Raw genomic sequence first — 22558 nt, 5'->3', positions numbered from 1 at the left:
ACTATAAAATATCAAATGATGTAGACACAAATGGCTAGTCTAAATGTAACAGTACAGATCTGAACAGTACAGAAATATCCCCCCCTTTCCTTGTTTTTCATGGCTGTGCAGATGGACTACCTGCTGGCTTGCAAACATGACGGCACAGAGTGCTTTTTTAATTAAAAGATAATACAACCTAATTATAATTATTTGGGTTGCAGATGCATGAAAAACAACAGGAACTGTGTTGGAACGACTCACTATCTCTTTAACTCTCATAATGGGATGCTTTTGATGTCAGATTTTATTTAGATGACACTATTTCTCATTAAGTGTACAATTAGTTCCTCGTGTGTCATGTCTGCTCTTAGCTAGATTTTTTTTTCCCCTCACCAGTGTTTGGGCCTGGTGGTGTGTTTTGAATTAGGGAGGCTGGGTTAGGTTTTCTGCATATTTGTTGCAGTTTTCGCATTTTGTATTGTTAGATTGCTATTGCAGCTGGATGTTCAAAATATGTAGCATTAATGGAGAAAAACAAAGTTGATGCATCTCCATATCTCCTTTTTGTTTTGGACAAAGCCAATTTGTTCAGTACACACACACACACACAATAACATTTAAGCACTGTAGAAAATAAAGCAAATGCATCTTCGCTCTGCTTAAGGCTACATGTGTGCTGCAACTTTTTGCTCTGGTGTTTACAGAATCAATAGATTCATAAAAACACACACTCGCACACCTATGTGGTTCACAGTCACAGGGACCTTTCTTTCAGCAGGAGAGACTCCGGTGACTGCAGTTACAGTACACGTCTGTCCAGGTTGTGGCTAATTAAACTGTGGTGACTACACTGAGCTCACTCTGCAGAGCCAGCCAAGCTCTGCTAGGAAACCTTAACCACAGAGCTGACTGGTCCTGGAAACAACCTGGTTGCCAGGCTTGTTTGATTTCCTCCTGCCAGCATCAACATCTGTGTGTTTGAGTGTGGGAGGAGGGGAAGGAGACACACTGTAGATATGGAAAGGGCCAGGAGGCCACCCATATCTTAAATCCATTTTTCTGAATGAAATGAGGAAGGTGGATATGCATTCTTGCCTTACTTTTTGAGTGTTGGTCAAAGGTCTGGTGTTGTTTGTGTCTTTTTTCAGCTTCAGTCAAGGACATGGCCTCAGGGAGCACTAGTACAATAAATTCTCTTTCACAGTTGCTCGGATAAGGATATTGCGGATTGCTCTTACCAGAGGGGATTCAGTAAGCTTTTAAAAACGTACTTCCAAAGGCCAGTGGTTGATGGACTGTTGTACTGTGATGGAGAGAGACTGCAAGACAGAGAGAAACTGAGGTTTAATGGAGTTCTTATTGTACTCTGGAGCCCCATTGAGTGACAGAAAGAATCTTCCTCCTGCGAATGGGCATGTTCATCCATCTATCATTCATTAAGTATTCCATCTTCTCGTCTTTGTAATCCGTCTCCTTACATGATGAAATTGATACTGACCTGGCAGAGGAATCTCATTTCAAGCCTCTTTTTTAATTATCCTGCTAAAGATTACTAGGATGTTGCAGCAGAAACGTGGCATTGGATTGACCTGAATACAATTGTAATATTCAAGGGTATTGGTTTATCTCCCAGACAGTCTCATGTCCTCCACAGTGTGAGACAGTGATAGAGTAATGACTGTAGTAGTCTCTCTTTTACAACCTTTATGGAGCCAAAGACCTGAAAGACTCTTGGTGTAATATAAGCTGTCATCAGAATAACTAAAACAAGGGTTCAGGCCCTCATCTCCTCTCTCTTTTTCTCTACCCTTTATTCTGAAAGTCTTCTTTTCTTCCTTCCTTCTTATCTTGGCACACTCCCCTCCATGCCGGGTCGTTTGCCAAGGGGGATTGTAGAGTGCCACCACATTCCTGATTGGCACTCATGTCTGTACATAGCAGAGCTGCAGGCAATAGCCAGAGCCGCCTGCAGAGAGGAGGCCAGCACTGGCAGCCAAGGACTCAGCCCCCATCTGCTGCCAGAGCCAGTGAGGGACCCAGCATTTATTACTTCCACTGATGCGAAAAGCAGCTCTTGTCACTCTGGAGACATTGTCCCGTGATTGCTGCACTCTCAAAGGTTTCCGTCCCAAGTCTGCATGTTTGTGCAATGGAGCTATTTTCTCCCTCTTTCTGTATAATCCATCGAACTTGAACTTGTTCATCCTCACAGATCATTTTTCAGAAGGCAAGACTCTTGGAAACAGCATCCCATTTCTTGCCTCTGCTTTATCTCGTATCTGTCATATAACTCTGTTGAAGCAGAATCTACAGGCCAGCAGAGGAAGATTTAACCATGCAGCTTCAGTTCTCTAACTCCCATTTTAAAAGCGGACCCTTTAGTCTGAAACATCTATCTGTGTTTAGCCTGGCTGCAAACTGCTGAGCTCCTCTGTTCCACAGTGACTTAATCTTCCATCTTTGGCTCATAATGCTGGAAAAAAATCACAGAGTGTGACCCCAGATGTTTGACATTACTTTTCCTTGATAATAAATCCTCTGTTAATTTTTGCTCATTCCCTTTGCAGTGTAGTTATAGCACTTACTTTTGTAAACAGTTTGCATTAGGCTTTCATGTCGGCAGTGTGTAGAACCTTTGTTGTTTATATGAAAGAAAAGAAAACTAAATATGCGTATGTAAATGGCAGCCTTTATGCTCCACTGCTGCACTGTTCAGTTTTCCCTCTAAAAGTGGTGTCATTACTGGATTAGTGCCCAATGTTTCAGGACCGAAGAGACAGGAACGACCCAACCTGCCTTACCTGAGCAAAGCCTAATCCGCTTTAATCTAATAATTGCTCCCATACTCACTCTGTCTCGTAAGAGCACAGCTACAGGGGACTGTTGTGGCTCCAGATAGCTGTGCACCATGGGTAATAATACACATGGTCCCTTTGATGGCCAGGATCAGATCTGTGGACGCCGCAAAGGTTTTTCATCGTCATAGTTTGGACGTTCCAGACAAATTGTATAACCTCTTCTCAGTGCCTCTTTCCTTTCTCTCTTTCTCTCCCTCCCTCCTTGTCGGCTCATGTTCTATCCTCAGCGTGCATGGATTACACAGAGATGCATTAGGCTGCCTGTGTTTCAACAGTCATCTTTTTATGAGTGGGTGTTGAAAATTGATGAGAGCTGGCCGTGCTCAGATGTTTCTATTTTAGATACAGCATGACGGTTATGAAGCCTGGTGTAGAGGGACGGAGCAGCGTGGGGTGATGAGAGACGTGGCTCATATCTTCTCTGAAAGGCTTCTTCGCGTGCTCAAGCTCTGTCCGTCGTAAAGCAAGCACGTCATGCTCTGTGAACTGCCGTTTATACATCGTACGATAACATGGAACGGCATGACATTGTGATGCTATGGTAATGCTCAGCGTTGAAGTTAAGTAACATCAGCAGTGAGATAAAAGAAGAGAGTCAACCCTTTGATGCAAAGGCATCTACTTCTACAAAAGGGTGACATGGAAATAATTTTAAAAAAATGACAAGTTTAAAAGAAATCTATCATAAAAGTCATTATTTTCTGAATAGAACCATTTATAAAATACAGCTATTTACAAAAGCAATCCAAATAAGCCTTCTTTTTCTATTTTTCCTGCCTAAATTATGAGCAATGAGTATATATCTTTTTCCTGCTGGCTATATAGTGAAGATCCTTACTAGTGTTCCTCAGGGGCAAAACTAGTCCCAGTCCTCAGTCCTGGCCTGTAGCCTGCTGCAGGCCTCCTAGTACGACTAGTAATGAGGCGGTAATGGCCTAGGATGGGTGGCCTATTAGCACACTTGAAGAAGCGTTTGGGTGGGGCCTAGCCAACTCTTTGATCCTGTCGACCGCCTCCCGGTGCGCTTATTAAGAGATTTATGGCTGACGCCTGTCTTCCCTCCCTTCTTGCACTGTCACGTGAGTGTTTTATTATTTTTCCTGTCATGGAGACTATATGGAGCACCTCTTCATTTCAAAGGCAGAGGTGTGCTGGCAAGCAGCAGCTCGTAAGGTGGGATGAGAGAGGGCATTTTATTACGTCGGAGGAAAGGTGACATACTTATGTCAAAATGCCATGTCATATAGTTTTAGGGAAAGTGATCTAGGATCCAAAAGAAAACACAGCGGTGATGCAAGAGTGTCATGTTCCCGATGGCTAATTAAGAGCTAAGTATGAAGTCAAAATGGGGATCACACTAGAAATTCCACTGAGTCGTCATTGCTGACTGTTGCTGCCGCTATTTTTTTAAAGATTTTTTTTTTTTTGGGGGGGGCATTTTAGGCCTTTATTATATAGGACAGCTGAAGATGTGAAAGGGGAGAAAGAGGGGGAATGACATTCAGCAAAGGGCCGCAGGTCGGAGTTGAACCTGCCGCTGCTGCGACAAGGACTGAGCCTTTGTACATGGGGCGCACGCTCTACCAGGTGAGCTATCCAGGCGCCCCCTGCTGCTGCTGCTGCTGCTGTTTAAGGGGTTAAGGGAAGCAAAACGACGGCCCACCTGGGGAGGTTGCATGCTGGTTGCCATGCCAGTGTTGCCTGATAATAAGCTGGGGAGGTGGGGGGGGGGTCTGTCAGATGGGTGCAGAGCTCGCTCCCTGCTGTCAGCAGCAAGATGGAGAGTAACAGGCAGGAACTGATAGTGATCTCAGTGAGGTTTGTTATAATGAGCCCGGCCCACTCTTCGCACATGAGCAAATTGCTTTGTAGTGTGAGACCCGTCCACAGTGTGATTACCTGGTACAATAGGAGAAGCGATTGAATTAAGGTAGCGGGTGTGCATACCAGTCGTACTGGTAAAAAGGCAGCCCTGCTCTGCTGCTTTTTAACGTGGTTTTCGATTAGAAGCAGTGGATTGAAGACAGATGTGCTCTGCTGATGTATGCCACGCAGAGAAGAAAAACCTACCTAGGGTCAGTATTTTTGATGTGATGAAAAAAAGACATCGGGGACTCGCCCCTTTGTATAACTTTGATCCATTTCAACTTGATAGAGTGGGGGTGCCTCTGTAACGGCACATTGGTGCTGGTTGAACATTTGTCTGTCTGTTCACACCTAAAAGTTGCCTTGTTTATGGCACAGATATGGTTTATAAAACCCTGAGAGATGACCACATATATCGCGCATAAATACCTGCAGGTTCCAACTTCTCAGATGCGAGGATTTGAAGGCAATGAATCCAATAAATGACTTGATCAATAAGTAATATAAACAATTGTTAGTTGGGATTAAATACATAATCCAGCCAAGGTCTCCTCCATGTCCCACGGTCCCGGTTTAAGCAAAAAGGTGACCGAGCCTTTTCTGTTGCTGGCCCTCAGCTGTGGAAACGACTGCCACCTGACATCAGAAATGCCCCTTCAATTGTGATATTCAAAGTCAGGCTCAAAACTCACCTTTTTACATTGGCCTTCCCGGCATTTTAATTGTCTTACTCTGCTACGTTTGTAATTAAGTGTTTGTTTTTTGATGTCGTTTTAGCCTAAACCACTGATTTGTAAGTGTATTTTATTTTTATTTTATTACCCTGTGGCTAATGAGCTATGTACAGCACTTTGGTCAGCGCGAGCTGTTTTTAAAAGTGCTATAGAAATAAACTTTACTTACTTACTACTCCCTACTTCCCCAAGTGGATCTCGCTGCAGCCTGCGGGAAGGCGGGGCTTGATGGCAAGCCCCGCCACATCCAAGTCAGCCATTTTTCTTTGCTTACGTCACTCCCCCATATGCTCGAACGGACCAAGACAGCCTGGTAGCATTTTTTACTATGAAGGAAATGATTTGCGTAAATGCCATGTTTTCATTTTGAATCTTTGAATTTTATTTGAAAATGTTATATCCATAAATGTAAATGATCTGAAAGAAACTGAATATTCACCAATTTAAAAATGACATGAAATTATATCTTGAAACTTTAAAACGACCGAAAGCCATCTGGACTCTGAACATTTACAATTAACACCTCTTTAATGTAAATTTCATGCGCCCCTTTTTCGTGTATGTATGTATGTATGTATAAATTTAATGTTTTCAATGTGTTTATCTGTACTTGAATAATATGGATATGGATGATATAGCCTCTTGTTTCACATTAGATAGAAACTGATGATGTAGGCTAAACACAAACGACATTTTCATGGAACAACAGTGAAGTTTTCATGTAGTTACTGTAATTGGTCCCATGTACTTTTTTATTCATTTGATTTCCGATTTTGAAACGATATCCAAATTTGAAAAATGGGTCATGTTAAAGCTTGTTAATATTGATGACGATGTGTTCAAACGGAAAACGAGCCATATTTCATTTAATTTAGCCCTCAAAAGTACAATGGTATGTTGTTTCGTTGTGGACTTTCCTATTAACAGCAAGAATTCAGTCTCCATTACGACCAAACGTACAAAGGGGCGATTTTGCTTTATTAACAGGTGAACCAGAAGCATACGGTGAAACTCGAAAAAAATATTTGAATATTGTGTAAAAGTTCATTTATTTCAGTAATTCAACATAAAAGGTAAAACTAATATATAGATTTATTACATGCAAAGCGAGACTTTTCAAGCCTGTATTTGTTATAATTTTGATGATTATGGCTTACAGTTTATGAAAACCCTCAGAAAATTTGAATATTGTGAAAATGTTCAATATTATAGGCTCAAAATGTCCCACTCTAATCAGCTAGTTACTCCAAAACACCTGCAAAGGGTTCCTGAGCCTTTAAATGGTCTCTCAGTCTGGTTCAGTAGAATTCACAATCATGCGAGATGCTCCTTGGATATTACCTGCACAGTAACACACCTAATCTAAGTATTTCAAAAAGTCGAACACACATACAGATGTCTAGATACAGTCAAATCGCTACGTGATTACCGTTATATCCGAGGGTTGAAGTAGCATTTTAACGGGGTAGTGCAAGTTGCTGCTGTGGTTTAGCTGAAGCTAACGCAGCCTGAGCTTTCACGTTATACACAATATCAATATCACATTATAGAAGGTGTTGACCGTTGACTTAGCTAACAGTTAATTTACATGTCTTTGAGCATGTTAGCAAACTACACCAAGAGACAAATTCCGAGGAATATTGGTAGAATGCATGGGAAACTAGTACTTCTATACTTTTTAGCATTAGCTAATTAGCAACCTGCCTGCCATTAGATGTTAGCTTCCGAGCTAGTTAGCAGCTAGCCCCAGAAGTTCATGAAACTTCGTTATTTCCGAACCACTCTTTTCGTTTCAAAATTGGAAATCAAATTAACGAAAAAGTACAAGTACGCAGGCCCGATTACACTTCACTGTTGTTGCATGAAATGTCGTTTGTGTTTAGCCTACATCCGTTTCTATCACCTAATGTGAAACAAGAGGCTATATCGGATCCGCTACCGTCTTGGTCTGTTTGAGCGTATGGGAAGTGACGTAGGCAAAAAAAAGAAAAGAATTACTGACTTGGATGTGGGCGTGGGCTTGATGTCAAGCCCCGCCTTCCCGCAGGCTGCAGCGAGATGCTCCTCTACTTCCCTGCATGAACCAAGAGTCGCCTACTGTGTAAGTCTACAAAAGCTAATCAAGCATGAGATCAAAAGTCTGTGGTGAACCAAACTGTCACTCCTGTTAAAATGTTTTCCCAGAGACATTGTACCTGGTCCGACTCTGTCCCTGTTTAACGTCTCTGCTGTCAAGTCAAATAAGGCAGCCGGACCTCCTTGTTTGGGAGGCATTTCAGCCTCATGCACTGGTGATTTCTTTCTCGTAATTCTCGCCGAACTATTTCTGACACACAGCATCGTTAGAAACGCTGACCAAGAGATGACTGAAGCATGAAAATGCAAACTCAATTTGTCATCAGTATCTGAGGTTAGCTTCTAATTTTCTGTTAACAGTGCTTTGTTTATAGACCAAAGATTTTGTTTTTATACATTTTTAACACTATTAATACCACAAAATCAATCTTCATTTTTGACCATGAAACACATTTTCCAGCATTGCACTGCGTGCATGTGTTTTCTCTTAGGCATGCAGGCACACACATCTCACTTTTATCTCTGTATTCTCTGTTGTAGATGGAAGTTAAATTGAGATTTGTTGTGCTATTACAATACACATACATACTTAATACATCAGAATGCAGTTTATCATGCAGTCATACCGGTTTAACGGTCTTTTGGGTTCTGGCAACCAGTTTTCAAGGAGGCAGCCAGGGGAGGCAAGTCGGTCAGTGGAAAACTGAAACACACACACACGCACACACACACACACACACACACACACACACGGCAATGTGCTAACAGACAATGAGATCTTTGTCAGTGGGCTTCAGTGCTTCCCGTTTGCCCTTCATTCCCTCTCCAATTTATCTCCCTGACATCTTGATTCCCAAACACAACTGTGGATGACGCTTTCACAGTCTTTTATCTGAGGTTTTATTTCAGCTTTTAAAACCACACTTGCTTGCACTGAGACAGATGGTTATCAGCCGCTCTCTGCAAATGCCAACATGACACTCATCCAAGCTAGCGCCTTTGAGACTTTATCAAGATATGATGGATTGTCCTGTAACGTTAAATGTATTTGGCTGCCACATGTTTAATACGGGTTACTACTAATGGTAAAGAGTACATGGAAAAGAGATCCATTGTACTACCGTTTAAAACTAAATATGGGCCAATAAAGTTTTCCAACAGTAACTCGAATTTTAGCATTTAATAATAGTGTTTTTTTTATCAGGACTATTTTAGTTATTCAGTTATAATATATTATCATTAATAAGAAACAAATTGTATTGTCATATGTGGCACTTCTACACCTGTCTGGTACTGCTGAGCAGGGCCTGGAATTGTTTTCATTTATTATGAATATTGGGGCCAATAGGACAAAAGTTTAGGTACCGATACCAAAACTAGTACTTATTGAGGAATACAATGTGCCAAACTGCTCAATGCATTAGGCTACTTCCAAGTAGGTTAAAACTAATTAGAAACTCTAATTCTATTTGCCAAACAGTGCATGTTACTGTCTTCTTCTTACAGTGAGGACTCCTCTTCCTGCTCCCTCCTTTGCTCTGTTTTGCATCCACCCTGGTAGGAATTCTAATCTTGTTAGCTTGGTATTCCTGTTAACCAGCAGGAATCTGCAGGAATGGCTGGAAATAAAAATATGATCTACGTTTTACGCCCCACTGCTGGCGTTCCTTGTTTAATGGAGCACTTTAATAATTAACTGAGCCTGAGGACGGAGAGGAGGATCCACCCTGATATTGAATCAGAACTTTTTTTCTCCAAAAGTTGGCCTGGAGGGCGATAGACTTCTGTGTCCTACAATGTAACAGCAGCTGCTAAAATAGATGCTTTCAAAGAGAGAGTAGTTTGCATCAGTGTTCCCTCTTTACCCATTTTCTGCATGTTGAAAAATTTATGCCACATTTTTCCAGTCTGTGCGCGTTGTGTTGGCCCATGTCTGACCTCCTGATTGACATCAACTAAATAAGATGTTTCATTTTGTTTCCAAATTATGCTAAGCTCTCCTACGGCTCTCATGCAAACTCTCAGAGTTTTTAATAATTGATCCGATCAGAGGCGCTCTAGTCGCGTCTGTGCCATTTCCCTTTTTTGGGGTATTTTTTTGAAGTAGCGGTGTTTGTTTGAGTGTGTGTGCCTTTTGAGCAAAAGGGGGCTTATTATATCGTATCTGGAGTCTTGCTGATCTTATCCTTAACTGGGTTATGCTGATTTTGTGGCTGCGGAGAGAAGAAATTAATGAAAATACAGTGATCATGGATGGTAGAAGTGTAGAAGTTCATCAACCATGGCAGACTTCGTAGCTGTTTCCATGGATATCTACAGCAATTTAATTCTGAGAATTGTATGTCACAGAGGCTGAGGTGTCATTGAGATAAACATTGAATAGAAGCCACGCTCCAATCACTGTCTCACGCTCCGTCAGCAACGTTCATTTTTGCGACTCCAAGACTCCTCGTTCTTGCTGTCCTGTCACTCTAAAACATTTCTAAGCAGCTGTCTCGCTCCGATGCGGTCCACTGAGAGGCTGTGAAATCACACGCATAGGGGCTTTTTGCACTCCCACAGGGCGAGCCACGGGTGTGCCTGGTGCCAAGTATTTGTGGGTGCTGCTGTTTGCGTCTGTGCATGTGCGGGCGTCTTCCCCTTTTAACCTCTTGTAGCCTCAGGCTGGGTGTCACTGTCATCCCTGCTTGTCGTCACCCTGGCTGGCCTGCTGGGAGACGCTCAGTCCTGCTCCTCCTACGTGATCTTAACTGATAAGATAACATCCTCTTTGATGTAGCTGTTTATCTGGAGGAATTAAGGCTCTTGTCTTAAACCTTTTTTAGAAAAACTACATGTTTTTTTCAGTTTTAACAGACAACTCTGACCTACAATGAAAGGAGTGTGTATTCTGTATTAACATCAAACAGTTAGTCTTATTTGGATATTGATTTAATTGTTAATGTCGAAAAATATTGCACACACACACTCCCTGTCTGAGATACCAACATACACTCTTTTTTTATTTTATTTTTATTTTTTATTTTTATTTATTTATTTATTTATAACTCCAATTCTGCGGCTTGCACCCGGCCACCTCTGCCTGCCTGTGCCAGCACACAAGTCGAGAAAGAGAGAAGGGAGGCTGCTGATGAGCCCGTTATAGTTGGTTCTGTCTGTCAGGCTGACTTAAAGGTGACTTCCACCTGACAGCTGAGCCAGGCTTAATGGGGTCAGCAGTGCAGTGAGTTAAAGAGGAGAGTCCCTTTGTGCAGATATTTTACCCCTCTCAGCAGTTTCCTTCTCCATCCTTAACCTACTTTCCAACTTCTTTCCAGATACCTAGATCAAAATCCAGGGAAAATCCTAATGAGAAATTTTCAATATTTTCAGAAATTTTATGGACTAAACTATCAATCCTAAAAAAATAACATACCAAGTAACCAATGATGAAACTATTAATTGGTAAACGCTCTAATTTTGAAACTTAAAGTAGTTCTCTAGAAAACCAACAAAAGTTATGTTTCCATTCAGCGTACGTACCCTTGAGGTCTAACGAACATGCTGAATACTTTTTCTTCCTTATGAAACATTTGCAAAGGTGATTTTTTCAAACCCTGCATTGTTTACATCTGTGTTTTTCTAGCTTGCTGTCGTCTTCTTCGCTGCCTTTGATAACCACATTGCTACCCTTCTTTGAGTGTCACTGCCACCAACTGTCAGACAACAGAATAGTGTGAGGCCGGTGTGAAGAGTGTCTCGTGTCGCCTGTGTGCAAACAAAACGGGAAACCAAACCACTCATCAAAAAGTTGCCTCAGAGCGATACTAGTGGTCAAAAACTCCACAGGGTACCATTTAATGATTTATTCTACTCCACTGTATTTCTTTGTGCTGTGGTTAAATAAATGTGTCAGTTTAACATTAATGCCTGCCACTTCCCGGTCAGCTCCATCAGTAACCGAGAGAGAGTTGTGTAGAAGACGTGCCGGCGTTGCTCTACTGTAGTACGTCCAACATGTTAATGCACATTCGACCACATCACCTGATGTGCCGATCACTGGGACAAGAAGAAAAAATCCTAATCCTGCTGCTAATACACACGCACTGAAGTGTAAAAAAATAAAAAGAAGGGCCTAGCATCATTTAAAAAAAAAAAAAAGCAGTTGGCTTTTCCATAGCACGGTATTGCAATATTGCTGTTATCACGACAGCCGCCTTATCTGTAACTCTCCCTTTCAACCACTCCCACTTTGAAGGACCCTCAGTGGAAGTTTGGATAGCATCTGCCCCGCTTATCTCTTTGATGAAATGTCACTCCAGAGCCAAGCATTCCCTTTCCCTCAGCCCTTGTGACAGTGAAAAGCATGACCTAAATTAACCGTATTGATTTGGCCAGACAGACTTTAGTGCGTGCGTGCGTGCGTGCGTGCGTGCGTGCGTGCGTGCGTGCGTGTACCCTCCAAGTCTGTCTGTTTGTTTGAGAGGCAGGGTTGCAGTGTGTTTGAGAGATTTAGGTCATGGTGCCTTCCCGGTTTGAATGGTACAGTGAACTTGGCAGACTTCGTCAGATGTTATAGACAATGCTTCACTCTACCCCCCTCTCTCTCTCTCTCGCTCGCTCGCTCTCTCTCTATCTTGTCTGTCGTCCTGTGGTATGTGAAAACACCTTATTCGTTTGTGTTGTCTCTGCTGGGACTTTTCCCAGACGTCATTCCACTCACACTGTATGTCAACGTGCATCTCAAATGAAACCATCAACTGCGTGCCACAGCGCTGCTGTTTCTCCACCAAAGCTTGTAACATCGCTGCACGTAGAGGAGGCTTCGTGTGATGATAGTTGGCACGCTACTTCACACCCCAGCTGTAAGCTTGGCATGGAGGCCGTGTGCTGTCTGTGAAAATTACTTGATAAATTAGTTTGAGGTGGATGTTGGGGATAACTCTGCTAGTGTTTCCAACCCATCTGCTGCCTCTTATCCTAGTGTTATGCAGATAGAACACATTCTCAGCCTCTTAGGGGAATTGTTAGAGAACACTTGCTTATACAGAAGAGACGTTATAACAATCCTTTGTGCAATAAACCCAGAGAAGCAATGGAACTAGAGCTCAGTTCAGATGATGGAAGAGTGATTTAGGAACTTGGGCTAATTATTGTATGTGTCCATAATCAATAAATCAAAAGCTATCTGAGGCAAATGTCACCTCTATAAGTAGGGATGCACCGATCCGACTTTTTCAGTCCCGATACCGATGCCTGGGCTTTGTGTGTCTGTCGATACCCGATACCGATCAGATACCGTTGTTGAATTAATAATACACTGTATACCTTCCACCTTATACCTTCCTTCCATCATGTGGAAGAGACTAAAGGCACCAGACTTTCCTAACTAAACATTACTTTCCTAACTAAGACAAAATAACATAGATGCAATGTATTGAATTCTTATTTATCTGTACTAGAGATGCACCGATTACAACTTTCTAGGCCGATTCCGATTTTCTTTGAGTTAGGCCAGCCGATACCGATTTTAGCCAATTCCGATTTCATTACTAACGCTAGTGATCAGATGCAGCCTTGTGTGGTTGCTATAGAAACTAATTAACGTTAGCTACAGTTGAGCTAACGTTATTCGCTGTAGTTCTAAACATTGCAATGTTTTGAAAATGGACGAATTCATTGTCAATTTTAATATATTTGGAGGAGGGAAGACATTTAAGGACTGGTTAAAGAGCGACGAGGACGACGGAATGACAACCGAAAAAGACCAGGCCCAGGGTCCCCGTTTCCGAGATCTGACAGATGAGGAGCTGCGTACAATTGAAGACGGGGCCCTTGAGTCAAACACGAAAAAGGCAACTGCCTTTGCTATCAAGGTTTTCACCGAGTGGAAGAGCCACCAGAAGGATAGACTGACAGGGACAACTGACCCGGACTGTGGTTGCTATAGAAACTAATTAGCTACAGCTGAGCTAACGTTATTCACTGTAGTTCTAAAGGGGACTACTTTTTGAGGGAGATGAACTCAAACAGAGTATACATTTAATAAGCATGCAATACGAATAAGAAAAAGCACAATTATTAAAGTATTTGAATTGTTTTACTATGTTGGCAAGCAAGAAGTAGAATAAACGGGATAATCACCTCAAGGCAGGGCAATGAACAGTTTGATATGCCTGGCTTGTGGAAGGTTACCTCCCTTACTTATGACATTTCATAAACAGCTGATTGAGCGGCAGTGCGCCTCTGCTACATGCATACAGCGGAAACCCTGCATGTGCACGTGTGGAGTTGCGCGATGTAAATCATGCGGCGCCCGAGTGCATTTGACCGGCATAAAATCGGCATATGTCAGACTGACCGGCAGATCGCCGGTCATGGCCGATGACGTGAAAATCGGCCAATTCCGGTCACCGGCCGGTCAATCGGTGCATCTCTAATTTGTACACTCAACTCTTCCAGCATGCGACACACGTGCGACAGAGGGGGGAAAAAACTAACAAAACGGCTATTTTGTCAATAACGGGACCGATATCTGATCTTAATATCGGATCGGTGCACTCATATCTATAAGTTGCTTGTTTGATTGAACCAACTATCGAAACCTCAATATTGTTTAACGTACAATTATATAAAACAGAAAAAAAGCAGAAAATCCTTACATTAGAGAAGCTGGAACAGAAGAGCTAAATAGATCGATCATAAACATTTTTGTCTATTCATTTTCATTCTTTTGACCAATTGTGTAGGAACACCACTTTACAAGACCGTCGCTGAGGTGAAGTTTTATTCCAAAGTGAGAAATGTAGCCTGATACAGTAAAGTAAAAGCCAATCATCTTGCAGCTGGTGTCTCCCCTGAAGCCTGCACTTAAGCTGAAAGAGAGGCCACTGGGCTGTGACCTCTAATACACTCTCCACGAAGAAAAACATTTCCCCAAAGAAGCCATCGATCCACTGGGCCAGACCTGGTGAAATTGAAAGTATGATGGACTAGAAATGATAACACCGAAGTGTCATTTTCTCACCTTCCTTCGCTATTTTATAAAAAAAAAAATGTGACCAAAACGGTTGTTGTTTTTAAATGTGCGCACATGGATCTCTAGATCCAAAAGTGATAAAGACATCCATCTAAAAGTGGTTTATAAAGTGCACTCAAAGCAAAGGTCCAACAGGACATTCTCAAGACAAGGGGACATGCCGGACAGCAGAACTAGCAATGCAGTGACTTGTCATACTGACCATGTTTGGGTTTGGGCCTTAAAGAGCGATGTCTGTCCCAGGAAAACATGTAATGGTAATTGTTATCTTCAGTGCTGTTGTGTCCTTCCCTAAGGAGATCTCTTTCATGCAGTGACTGGTGTGCTATAAGTAAGTAGGCATTCAGCAGTAGTTTTTGGCTTTGAGACAAGAATAGTAATCTGCGTGGGAGATGTTTAGTTAACAGATTTTTGCTTTACTTTAACTAAATGTTCTCATGTGCAAAAACAAAAAAAGAGCACGTCGGACATTCATTTTTATTTTTGGCACATTATGAGAACCCATAGTGCGTATGGCTCAGTTTGATCCACCTACCTACCCGGCATTTAACAAAATGGTATTTCAGTATAAGATAAGATAATTAATTAATTAATATTAATTAATAATAATTAATCCCACACTGGGGAAATTCCTTTGCTACAGCAGTTCAAAAGAAGAAGAAGAAAAAAAAAGTATCTTATTCTTGCTGACATTACCCACAGAGGTCCATCTACCTTCTATTCTTTTGTCGTTCAGGGTTCATACGTTTTGAAAAAACCTGGAAAAGTTATGGAATTTGAAAAATGAAAATTCCAGGCCTGGAAAGGTTTTGGGAACATAAAAAGACCCAGAACGTTTTGGAAAAGTCATGGAATTCTTTTTTTAACACAGTATAATAATATGTGATTAATAAATGTATTTCACGTCGTCTTTACCTCACCGTTCATTCGGGGGGCGATATTACGACTCCCACTATGAAAACATAAATTGTCATTCATTGTATTGTTAAACCTCTGAGGGTAAACTTTAACACAGATTTTTATTCTTATTGTAATAATTTTCAGGAATACATAGTCATAGAAATTTGCCGAAAAGGCATGGAAAAGTTAAAATGCGTATGAACCCTGGTCGTTTGATTTCCTCCCGTCTGTTAAATGTAAGGTAAGGGGGCATATAAGTCAAAATGATTTGTTCCTGCTCCACCCAGCCTATCCGCAGCCTCTCTAGCTGTCTATATCGCGTTTGACCAGCCTTTCTCTGCCTCTGCGTCTTTTTCTGCCTGCCTGTCTGTCTGTGTGTCTGTCAGCTCGAGCCACCTGCAGCTAAGACAAAGGTGAGCCTGATGAAGAGATGGACAGGCAGGAGAAAGATGGGAGCGGTGGGATCTTTAACAGGCTCCTTGATTTAACATTATTGAAAGATCCCCTTTTTACTTGGCCCCAGTCCTGCAAGAGGCTATGAAGACACACACACACACACACAAGCGCACACACCATAACACACAAGCGCACACACCATAACACAGGTGTAGGTATGCTTAATCGACTCTAGCGGTGGACCGTTCTTATGATAACAAACCTTGACATCAGGTATGATAACATTGTGTCACACGGGGCACATGAGGGCCGGCCTCTACACACTATGGAAATGGCTTTTGATGAGTAGTTCAGTGTGGTGGTTGATCAAAAAAGGAGGCAGAATGGAGCAGCTGTTGAGTTTAAATTGGAAGCTGCCAGTCAGATTCCTTCCCGTGTTACCAAGATTTCATATTAATTAGCAACAATCATGAGTGCAGTGTGTCATGAAAAGATGTTGTGTTTTTTGGTCCTTCAACGGGAGGCAAAGACCAGAACTGTCAAGTAGAGGTATGATAGGTATTAATATGAAGATTAATCTGTTAGATTATAACTGTTACCACATACTACTGCACTGGTGTCATGGCCGTGCTCTTTCATGTTATTCCATGACTGGCATTTAAGAGAAAGGGAAACAATAAAAAATCTTGTTCTAAGGAACCAAGGCCAAACTGAGAGACGGGAACAAATTAGCTGGAGATGCACCTCGAACTAAAGAACTCCTTCTCTGTGTTTTTCCGCTGATTTTCCTTCATGTGTATTGTGTGACCTCTTAGCTTATAACTGTAGCATATCCAAATGACTCTGACTGTGTAGTATCCTTCCAGCCTCCAAGTCACACTCTTGTCATTTTTCTCCACTGAGATGTGGGTAAATAGAGCAGAAAACATGTCTCTCTCTCTCACAAAGCTTGTACACGGCAGCATGAGGGGGAAATAAAAGATTTAAGTGTGCGTGAGGATGTGTGTGCAACACATCATGTCTTGTTTGAAAGACGCGTCTCCCTGAGCTGATGGCACATGACAGTGAGGCACTCCACTCTGTGTGTGTGTGTGTGTGTGTGTGTGTGTGTGTGAGTGAGTGTGTGAGAGAGAGAGAGACTATTAGGTCACCCACTCATGTCACAGCCTCACTAATGGGAAAACGTATTTTCTCCGTGTTGGGTCTGATCATTTTACGACAAAATAATTCACAGCTAGCCAGTATCGTCTAAACATCACATTCCTCCACAAGGCTAAGTGGTCGCTATGGCATACACTTAATGAACGGAAAAAGCAGTAAAATGTTAACAGCAGCCCCATTCTAGTCCTCTGTCATTTACTTTCTCTCTCCCCTTCCAGTTCTGTCTATCCAGGCTGCTGCCATCCAGTTCACCAAGGAGCCCAAGTCCCAGGATGCCTTGCACGGCCGCAGTGCCATGCTACGCTGCGAGGTCAGCGATCCGGCTGACATCAGTTACGGCTGGCTTCACAACGGCCAGGCCCTGGAAAACAGTGAGAGGCGCTTCCAGGAGGGCAGCAACCTCAAGTTCACCGCTGTGGATCGGCAGCTGGACGCCGGAAACTTTGAGTGCGTCGCACAAAACACGGTCACAGGAGAGGCGCTCCACTCCTACAATGCCTCCTTCAATATTAAGTGTGAGTGTTTCATTTCAAGCCGTACCTTCACCCTCGTACTGAGTGAAAATTGCCAGCTGACAGGGTTTCATAATGGCAACAAGGGCACGCATCCAGTTTCTGGATCAAAAAAAGCAAAACAAAAGTCCCGGTATAAGATGACGGGTAGTATGAGCTGAAGGAATGTTTCCACCTTGTTGCTTTGTTCTTTGTTGCTTCCTCTCCCTCTCTCCAAAGGAAACTGGATATGTATCCCACCAAGCATGTGTTTCTTGTTTCTTGTATCCTTCTTTTTTTCTCCATTGTGTAACACCCTCTTTTCCCATATACTATCAAAAGGCTTTTGTCTGGAAATTACGGAGCAGTGTAATTTATTCTCCAGGTATATAATTATTTAGGTTTACATTAAACACTGCCCTCCTTGCTCCAGCGTTTTTATTCATGTCAGGCTTTTCACTCCTTTTCTTTCGAAATGTTTTGTCCCATTTAGGGGAGGCACGCTAGTATCTTCATTTTGTTGTTTAGCCCCATAACCAAACCTCAATGACCCTCTTAAGTTTCAGAGGAAGTCACGGGAATTCTGCGCAGCCCTGTTTGGGATAAATAACGACCTTGTTCACGTATTGTGGAAGGCCCTCAGGTACCAGTTGTTACTGAAAAGTGTTTGTGTCTTACAAACAGAGCGAGAGTTTGTACTGATGGCAGCAGAAAACAAAAAGCAAAGCAGGCTAAAATAAAATGGCTCCATCTGGAATACGTTGTCCTCTAGCTCCATTCAGCCAGCAGTTTTTGTTTTTTTTTTCTTTGCGGTGATGTTACTCGTTCAAAGGCTGATTACATGAACAGATGAGTGTCCAGACCTCCTAGTAGCAAACTGAGAGGGACAGGCGGAGGGAGGGAGCAGAGGTTTAAGCCCCGCTCTATGATGTGTCTCCACCAGTGGATATTTGTGGGCTGCAATGTTGAGCATCGACTCTCAACGATGAACGTTTTAGCCAGATAGAACAAAGAAGCACATCACTTTTCCAAACCTTGTCTGATCTGAAGGGAACTGCTTTTATGTGTTGCAATTAAACATGATGTAGTGTGTCAATAAAGCTCAACTGACACACTCCCATGGATTATAAAAAAGAAAGGGAAAAAAAACTAGTTAGGCACGAAGCACCAGTTCTTAAGAGCTGCCATCATGACCCAGAATAAACGTTACTATCTGCCAGGTCATTTGTATTCCCACGCAGTGGAAAAGACAGGCATGTTTTTATTGGAAGGAAGGTGGTGTATTCATTATTACAAATCCAATTTCTCTTTGGTGAACACATTTACAAGAAAAGAAAGGGGGAGCGTTAGATTAATTAGCTGCGCAGTACTTGGTAGCCTTGTCCATCCAAATGAATTATAAATAAACATAAAAAACTAGGCTATTTGCAGTATATTAAATCGTTTTTTAACCTAATTATTATTTTGCACTGAAATGACACACTCAAGTCTGTCTGTCTGTCACCTCTGACAGCGTTGCATGACGTGCGCCTGCGCAATATCATAGCCTATGATTTCCTAAAATAGTACTATGTCAACTAGTGATATCAGCACAATAACTGTTGAGGAATATGCAACATAATACTATACAATAATATACAATAAGACAATTGTTTTTGTCATATGTTATAATAACTGACAGACACTATCATTTCAGCAGCTCTGTGCATGTCCTTGCACAGAGCGAGGCTGAACATAGGAGCTCAGCTTCGCGGCTAACCCTGGGGGATGCTACCGTAGTTGTGGGTGGGTGTGCCTGCAGTTATAAAACGATTATTAGACTAAAACATTAGAATATGCCAATTCTGATATGCTCATATAGCCTAATCAAAACAGACGGGGCAACCTAACGCAGACAAGTTAGCTTACTGTTTTTAGGTGATATGCCATGTTTGTAGTTGAGCTGTGATATGCAAACTGTTGCTTGCAAACTTTGCATTCGACTTTTTTTTCCATTATCTATTTTTGTAAAATGCTGCCACACTGCCGATGTCTTTGACATGGTAGAGGAGGACTGACTATAAATTAAACGCTCACGATTAAATAAATATTGAGCAAACCACCAGACCAAGTCCTTCTAGTACTTTCTTCATTCTGTCTCCAGTGGGTTGGGCCGATCCAAAAAGTGAAAACAAGGGGGGGTGTTCTGAAAACACCCCTGTTAGCAATTAGTGCTTTCCACCTGATGAAATTAACACGGCAAAAAATAATACAAATAAAAATAAATTTAAAAAAAAGAAAAAGAAAAGAAAGAAATTAACACGGCAAAAAATAATAATAAAAATAAATTAAAAAAAGAGAGAAATTAACACGGCAAAAAAAATCGACCAATCAGAATTTTGGTCGAGCCCGAACGTATCGACCAATAAATCGACTAGTCGACTGGGAGATTACAGCCCTACTGCTATGTCTGTTTGATGCGAAAATAAACCACTGTTTACCATACCCACTTTATAAGATAATACGTCGGTGTAGGTGCAGCTGTAACTAAATAAATCAATAAAGACATAATTTGGCCCTGTGAAACTCCTCAGTAAGTTGACCAGTGTATCCAAGGCGCCACAGTAACAAATGTGCTTGCACATGATATTTCCTTATTTGCGGGTGTTAATGAGTGTACATGTTTGCATGCATTGATTCTCCATCAGCCTCTGAGGGTGTTTATAAGTCATCATATTAAGTCGCCTTTAAAATAGGCCTTCGAAATTCGTTGCTTGAAGAGGCTTTTAGTAAGTCCACTTCAGAGGTATGCTGCTGGATTCACTGCAACAACACGCCTCCCTTTCAGTTATGACAGTAGCACGGACCTGCAGTACATAAAGCAGATACGAGCAGCAGACACATGTCTGGGAGGCAGATACTAACGGATGTAGGGCAGTATATTCTGCTAGAAATTGTAAGATTGGTAGCTTTGTCTCAGTTTGATAGGAGTACAGCAACTCCTGTGGACTCCTCAGGCCTGACTTGACATAAGAAACCACCTACAATAGAATTCCTGTCCTCTGGTAAAGGAGAAACCAGATAATTTATAGCACAGAACATACTTTAATCAAACACACAAGGTAAGGTAGCATGCCGTAATAAATCATCTTTAATCACTTTTGTATGCTATGTGTATCAACACATTTGTCTCTCTGTCATAGGGTGCAGGTTGGCAGGCCATATCTGGATCACTTAATGTGGATCAGACCATGTTATGACAGATGTTCTCATATTTGCCCAACATACATTTAACGGGCGATAAAGCCGCACACAGCTTAAAAGTAAAGACCCCCTGTGGCATTAACCCTGCATGTGCGTTCACTCATGTGTATGCTAGTTTGCGTGCGTAGTAGTAAATGTGGGTTGTAAGAGAGGGTGGGGTTGGGTACGCCATATGTACTGTACATGGACTGTATCGGAGTAGATTGTTTCCCCTCCCCCCCTGCCCTTAGCAGAGAGAGAGAGTTAATTTATGTTGCTCTCAATGGTGGGTGGGCTAATCCTGCCAGTTGAGAGTTATTCAGAGTAATTATAACCCCTCTGTTTTCACTAATAGATGCTTTAGCCCCACCTTTGTCCCGCCTGGTCACTGGGTCTCCATGGTGAGGCGACAGGCTCAGTCACCCCTATTGTCAGCATGCCTGTTGGTCCTGGAGGGGACGCTTCGCTTGACTCTCAGTAACAAGATGCAGACTGACAGTGTTTTGTAAATCAGTGACATAGGTTGTAGGAAGAAGGGAAACATACAGTAGAGACACAGGCAAGCAGGCACATATTCCTCCCTATTTAATGTCTCGTATCACAGAGCCACTTGCACGCACGCCATCTCAGTTCAATCACACAGCATGTGTTCTTAACCTACATTTGTTCGCCGGATGCATTTTAGAGCATCCCTACTGATCACTAGCGCAGCCCCACTCTTTCACATCCTGTCATAATTCGTACAACTTTGTTTTCTTTCTGTCTTGTCAAAGCAGCAACATCTCTCTAAGTTGCCGTAGTTTGCAGCCTGGCCCCTTGACCCCTGTGAGCCACAGCTGATAAAATCTGACACCTCGTCTAAAACAGCAAGCTGAGTCACGCTTTTCCCAGGACGGTGCTCGGGCACAAAGTTTACAATATGAAGCCACATGTTTTAGTTATATCCATAGCCATATGGTGCTGTCAGTCAAATCATATCCGCAGCACTCCCCTGGACAACCCAATCCACCTTGACTCTCTGTTGCAGAAATCCTTCTCCATGGCAACAAGTCAGCTCATTGAGTGAAACAGACAAACACGCAGCTGCCTTTTGGCACAGTGAGGAATGAATGGTCCAAGCATCTGCCTTGACAATATCCTCACAATTCATCTGTTATCATCCCCATGTTGATGGGGCTTCCTATTCTGCCTCCAACAAAATAATTATACACCCCTAATTATTGTGTTAGCTGCCAGGCCTGCTCCAACACTTAGTCATGCATTCTATGAGGGATTATGGGGAAGTATTTGCCACTAATAGGTTATGAACGAGCGCCTTCTGTTTGTCGAGTGGACAGCTGGAGAAACCTGAACTGTGAATGGAACTATGAGCGGAGTAAAGGGTTAGAATGCGTGACTGTCTGTCACTAAATCCAGGTCAAAGTGGAAATTAAATAATACCAAAAATTGGTTTTAATCTGCTGGAGAACCAAATAGGCCAGGAGTGGCAGAAACTTTAGACAATCACAAGGCTGTGTGTGTTGATAAGTGCTCATTGTTCCAATGATTGTCAGGTCAGAGAGGTTAAGCAGTGTGTCCTGCACTGTGATGACTTTTTTTTTTACCATGGTTTCTCACTGCTCACGCTACCTACCCAGTTGTGTTTGCTTGTATTTCACACTCATGCTGCTGAAATATAACATATTTCTTATAAATGTAAAAAGTTGTCAGAGGGGTTTTCCCAAGAAAGACATTCCAGACACAGAGAAGTTCAAATCTGAAGGTTGAATCACTATTTTGTTTTTTTATTTCATTTGAGTGATAGCAGAAAAACACACATGAAAGTTAGGAATGCACCGATCCGATATATTGGAT

The 22558-nt window shown here is 42.2% G+C and overlaps 1 protein-coding gene across 1 annotated transcript in view; it reads left to right on the top strand.

The window, feature by feature from the left end:
* ptk7b (protein tyrosine kinase 7b) overlaps positions 1 to 22558 on the top strand; it is an 81629-nt gene that overhangs the window by 36209 nt on the left and 22862 nt on the right. Inside the window, exon 3 of the mRNA XM_078272966.1 lies at positions 17210 to 17506. Coding sequence (XP_078129092.1) covers positions 17210 to 17506 — 297 coding nt within the window. The remainder of the gene's footprint in view (positions 1 to 17209; positions 17507 to 22558) is intronic.

This window comes from Sander vitreus, chromosome 17, assembly GCF_031162955.1.
Source record: "Sander vitreus isolate 19-12246 chromosome 17, sanVit1, whole genome shotgun sequence".
Lineage (NCBI taxonomy): Eukaryota > Metazoa > Chordata > Actinopteri > Perciformes > Percidae > Sander > Sander vitreus.
The sequence above is the reverse complement of the archived record's forward strand: the minus strand, read 5'-3'. Positions and strand labels throughout refer to the sequence as shown.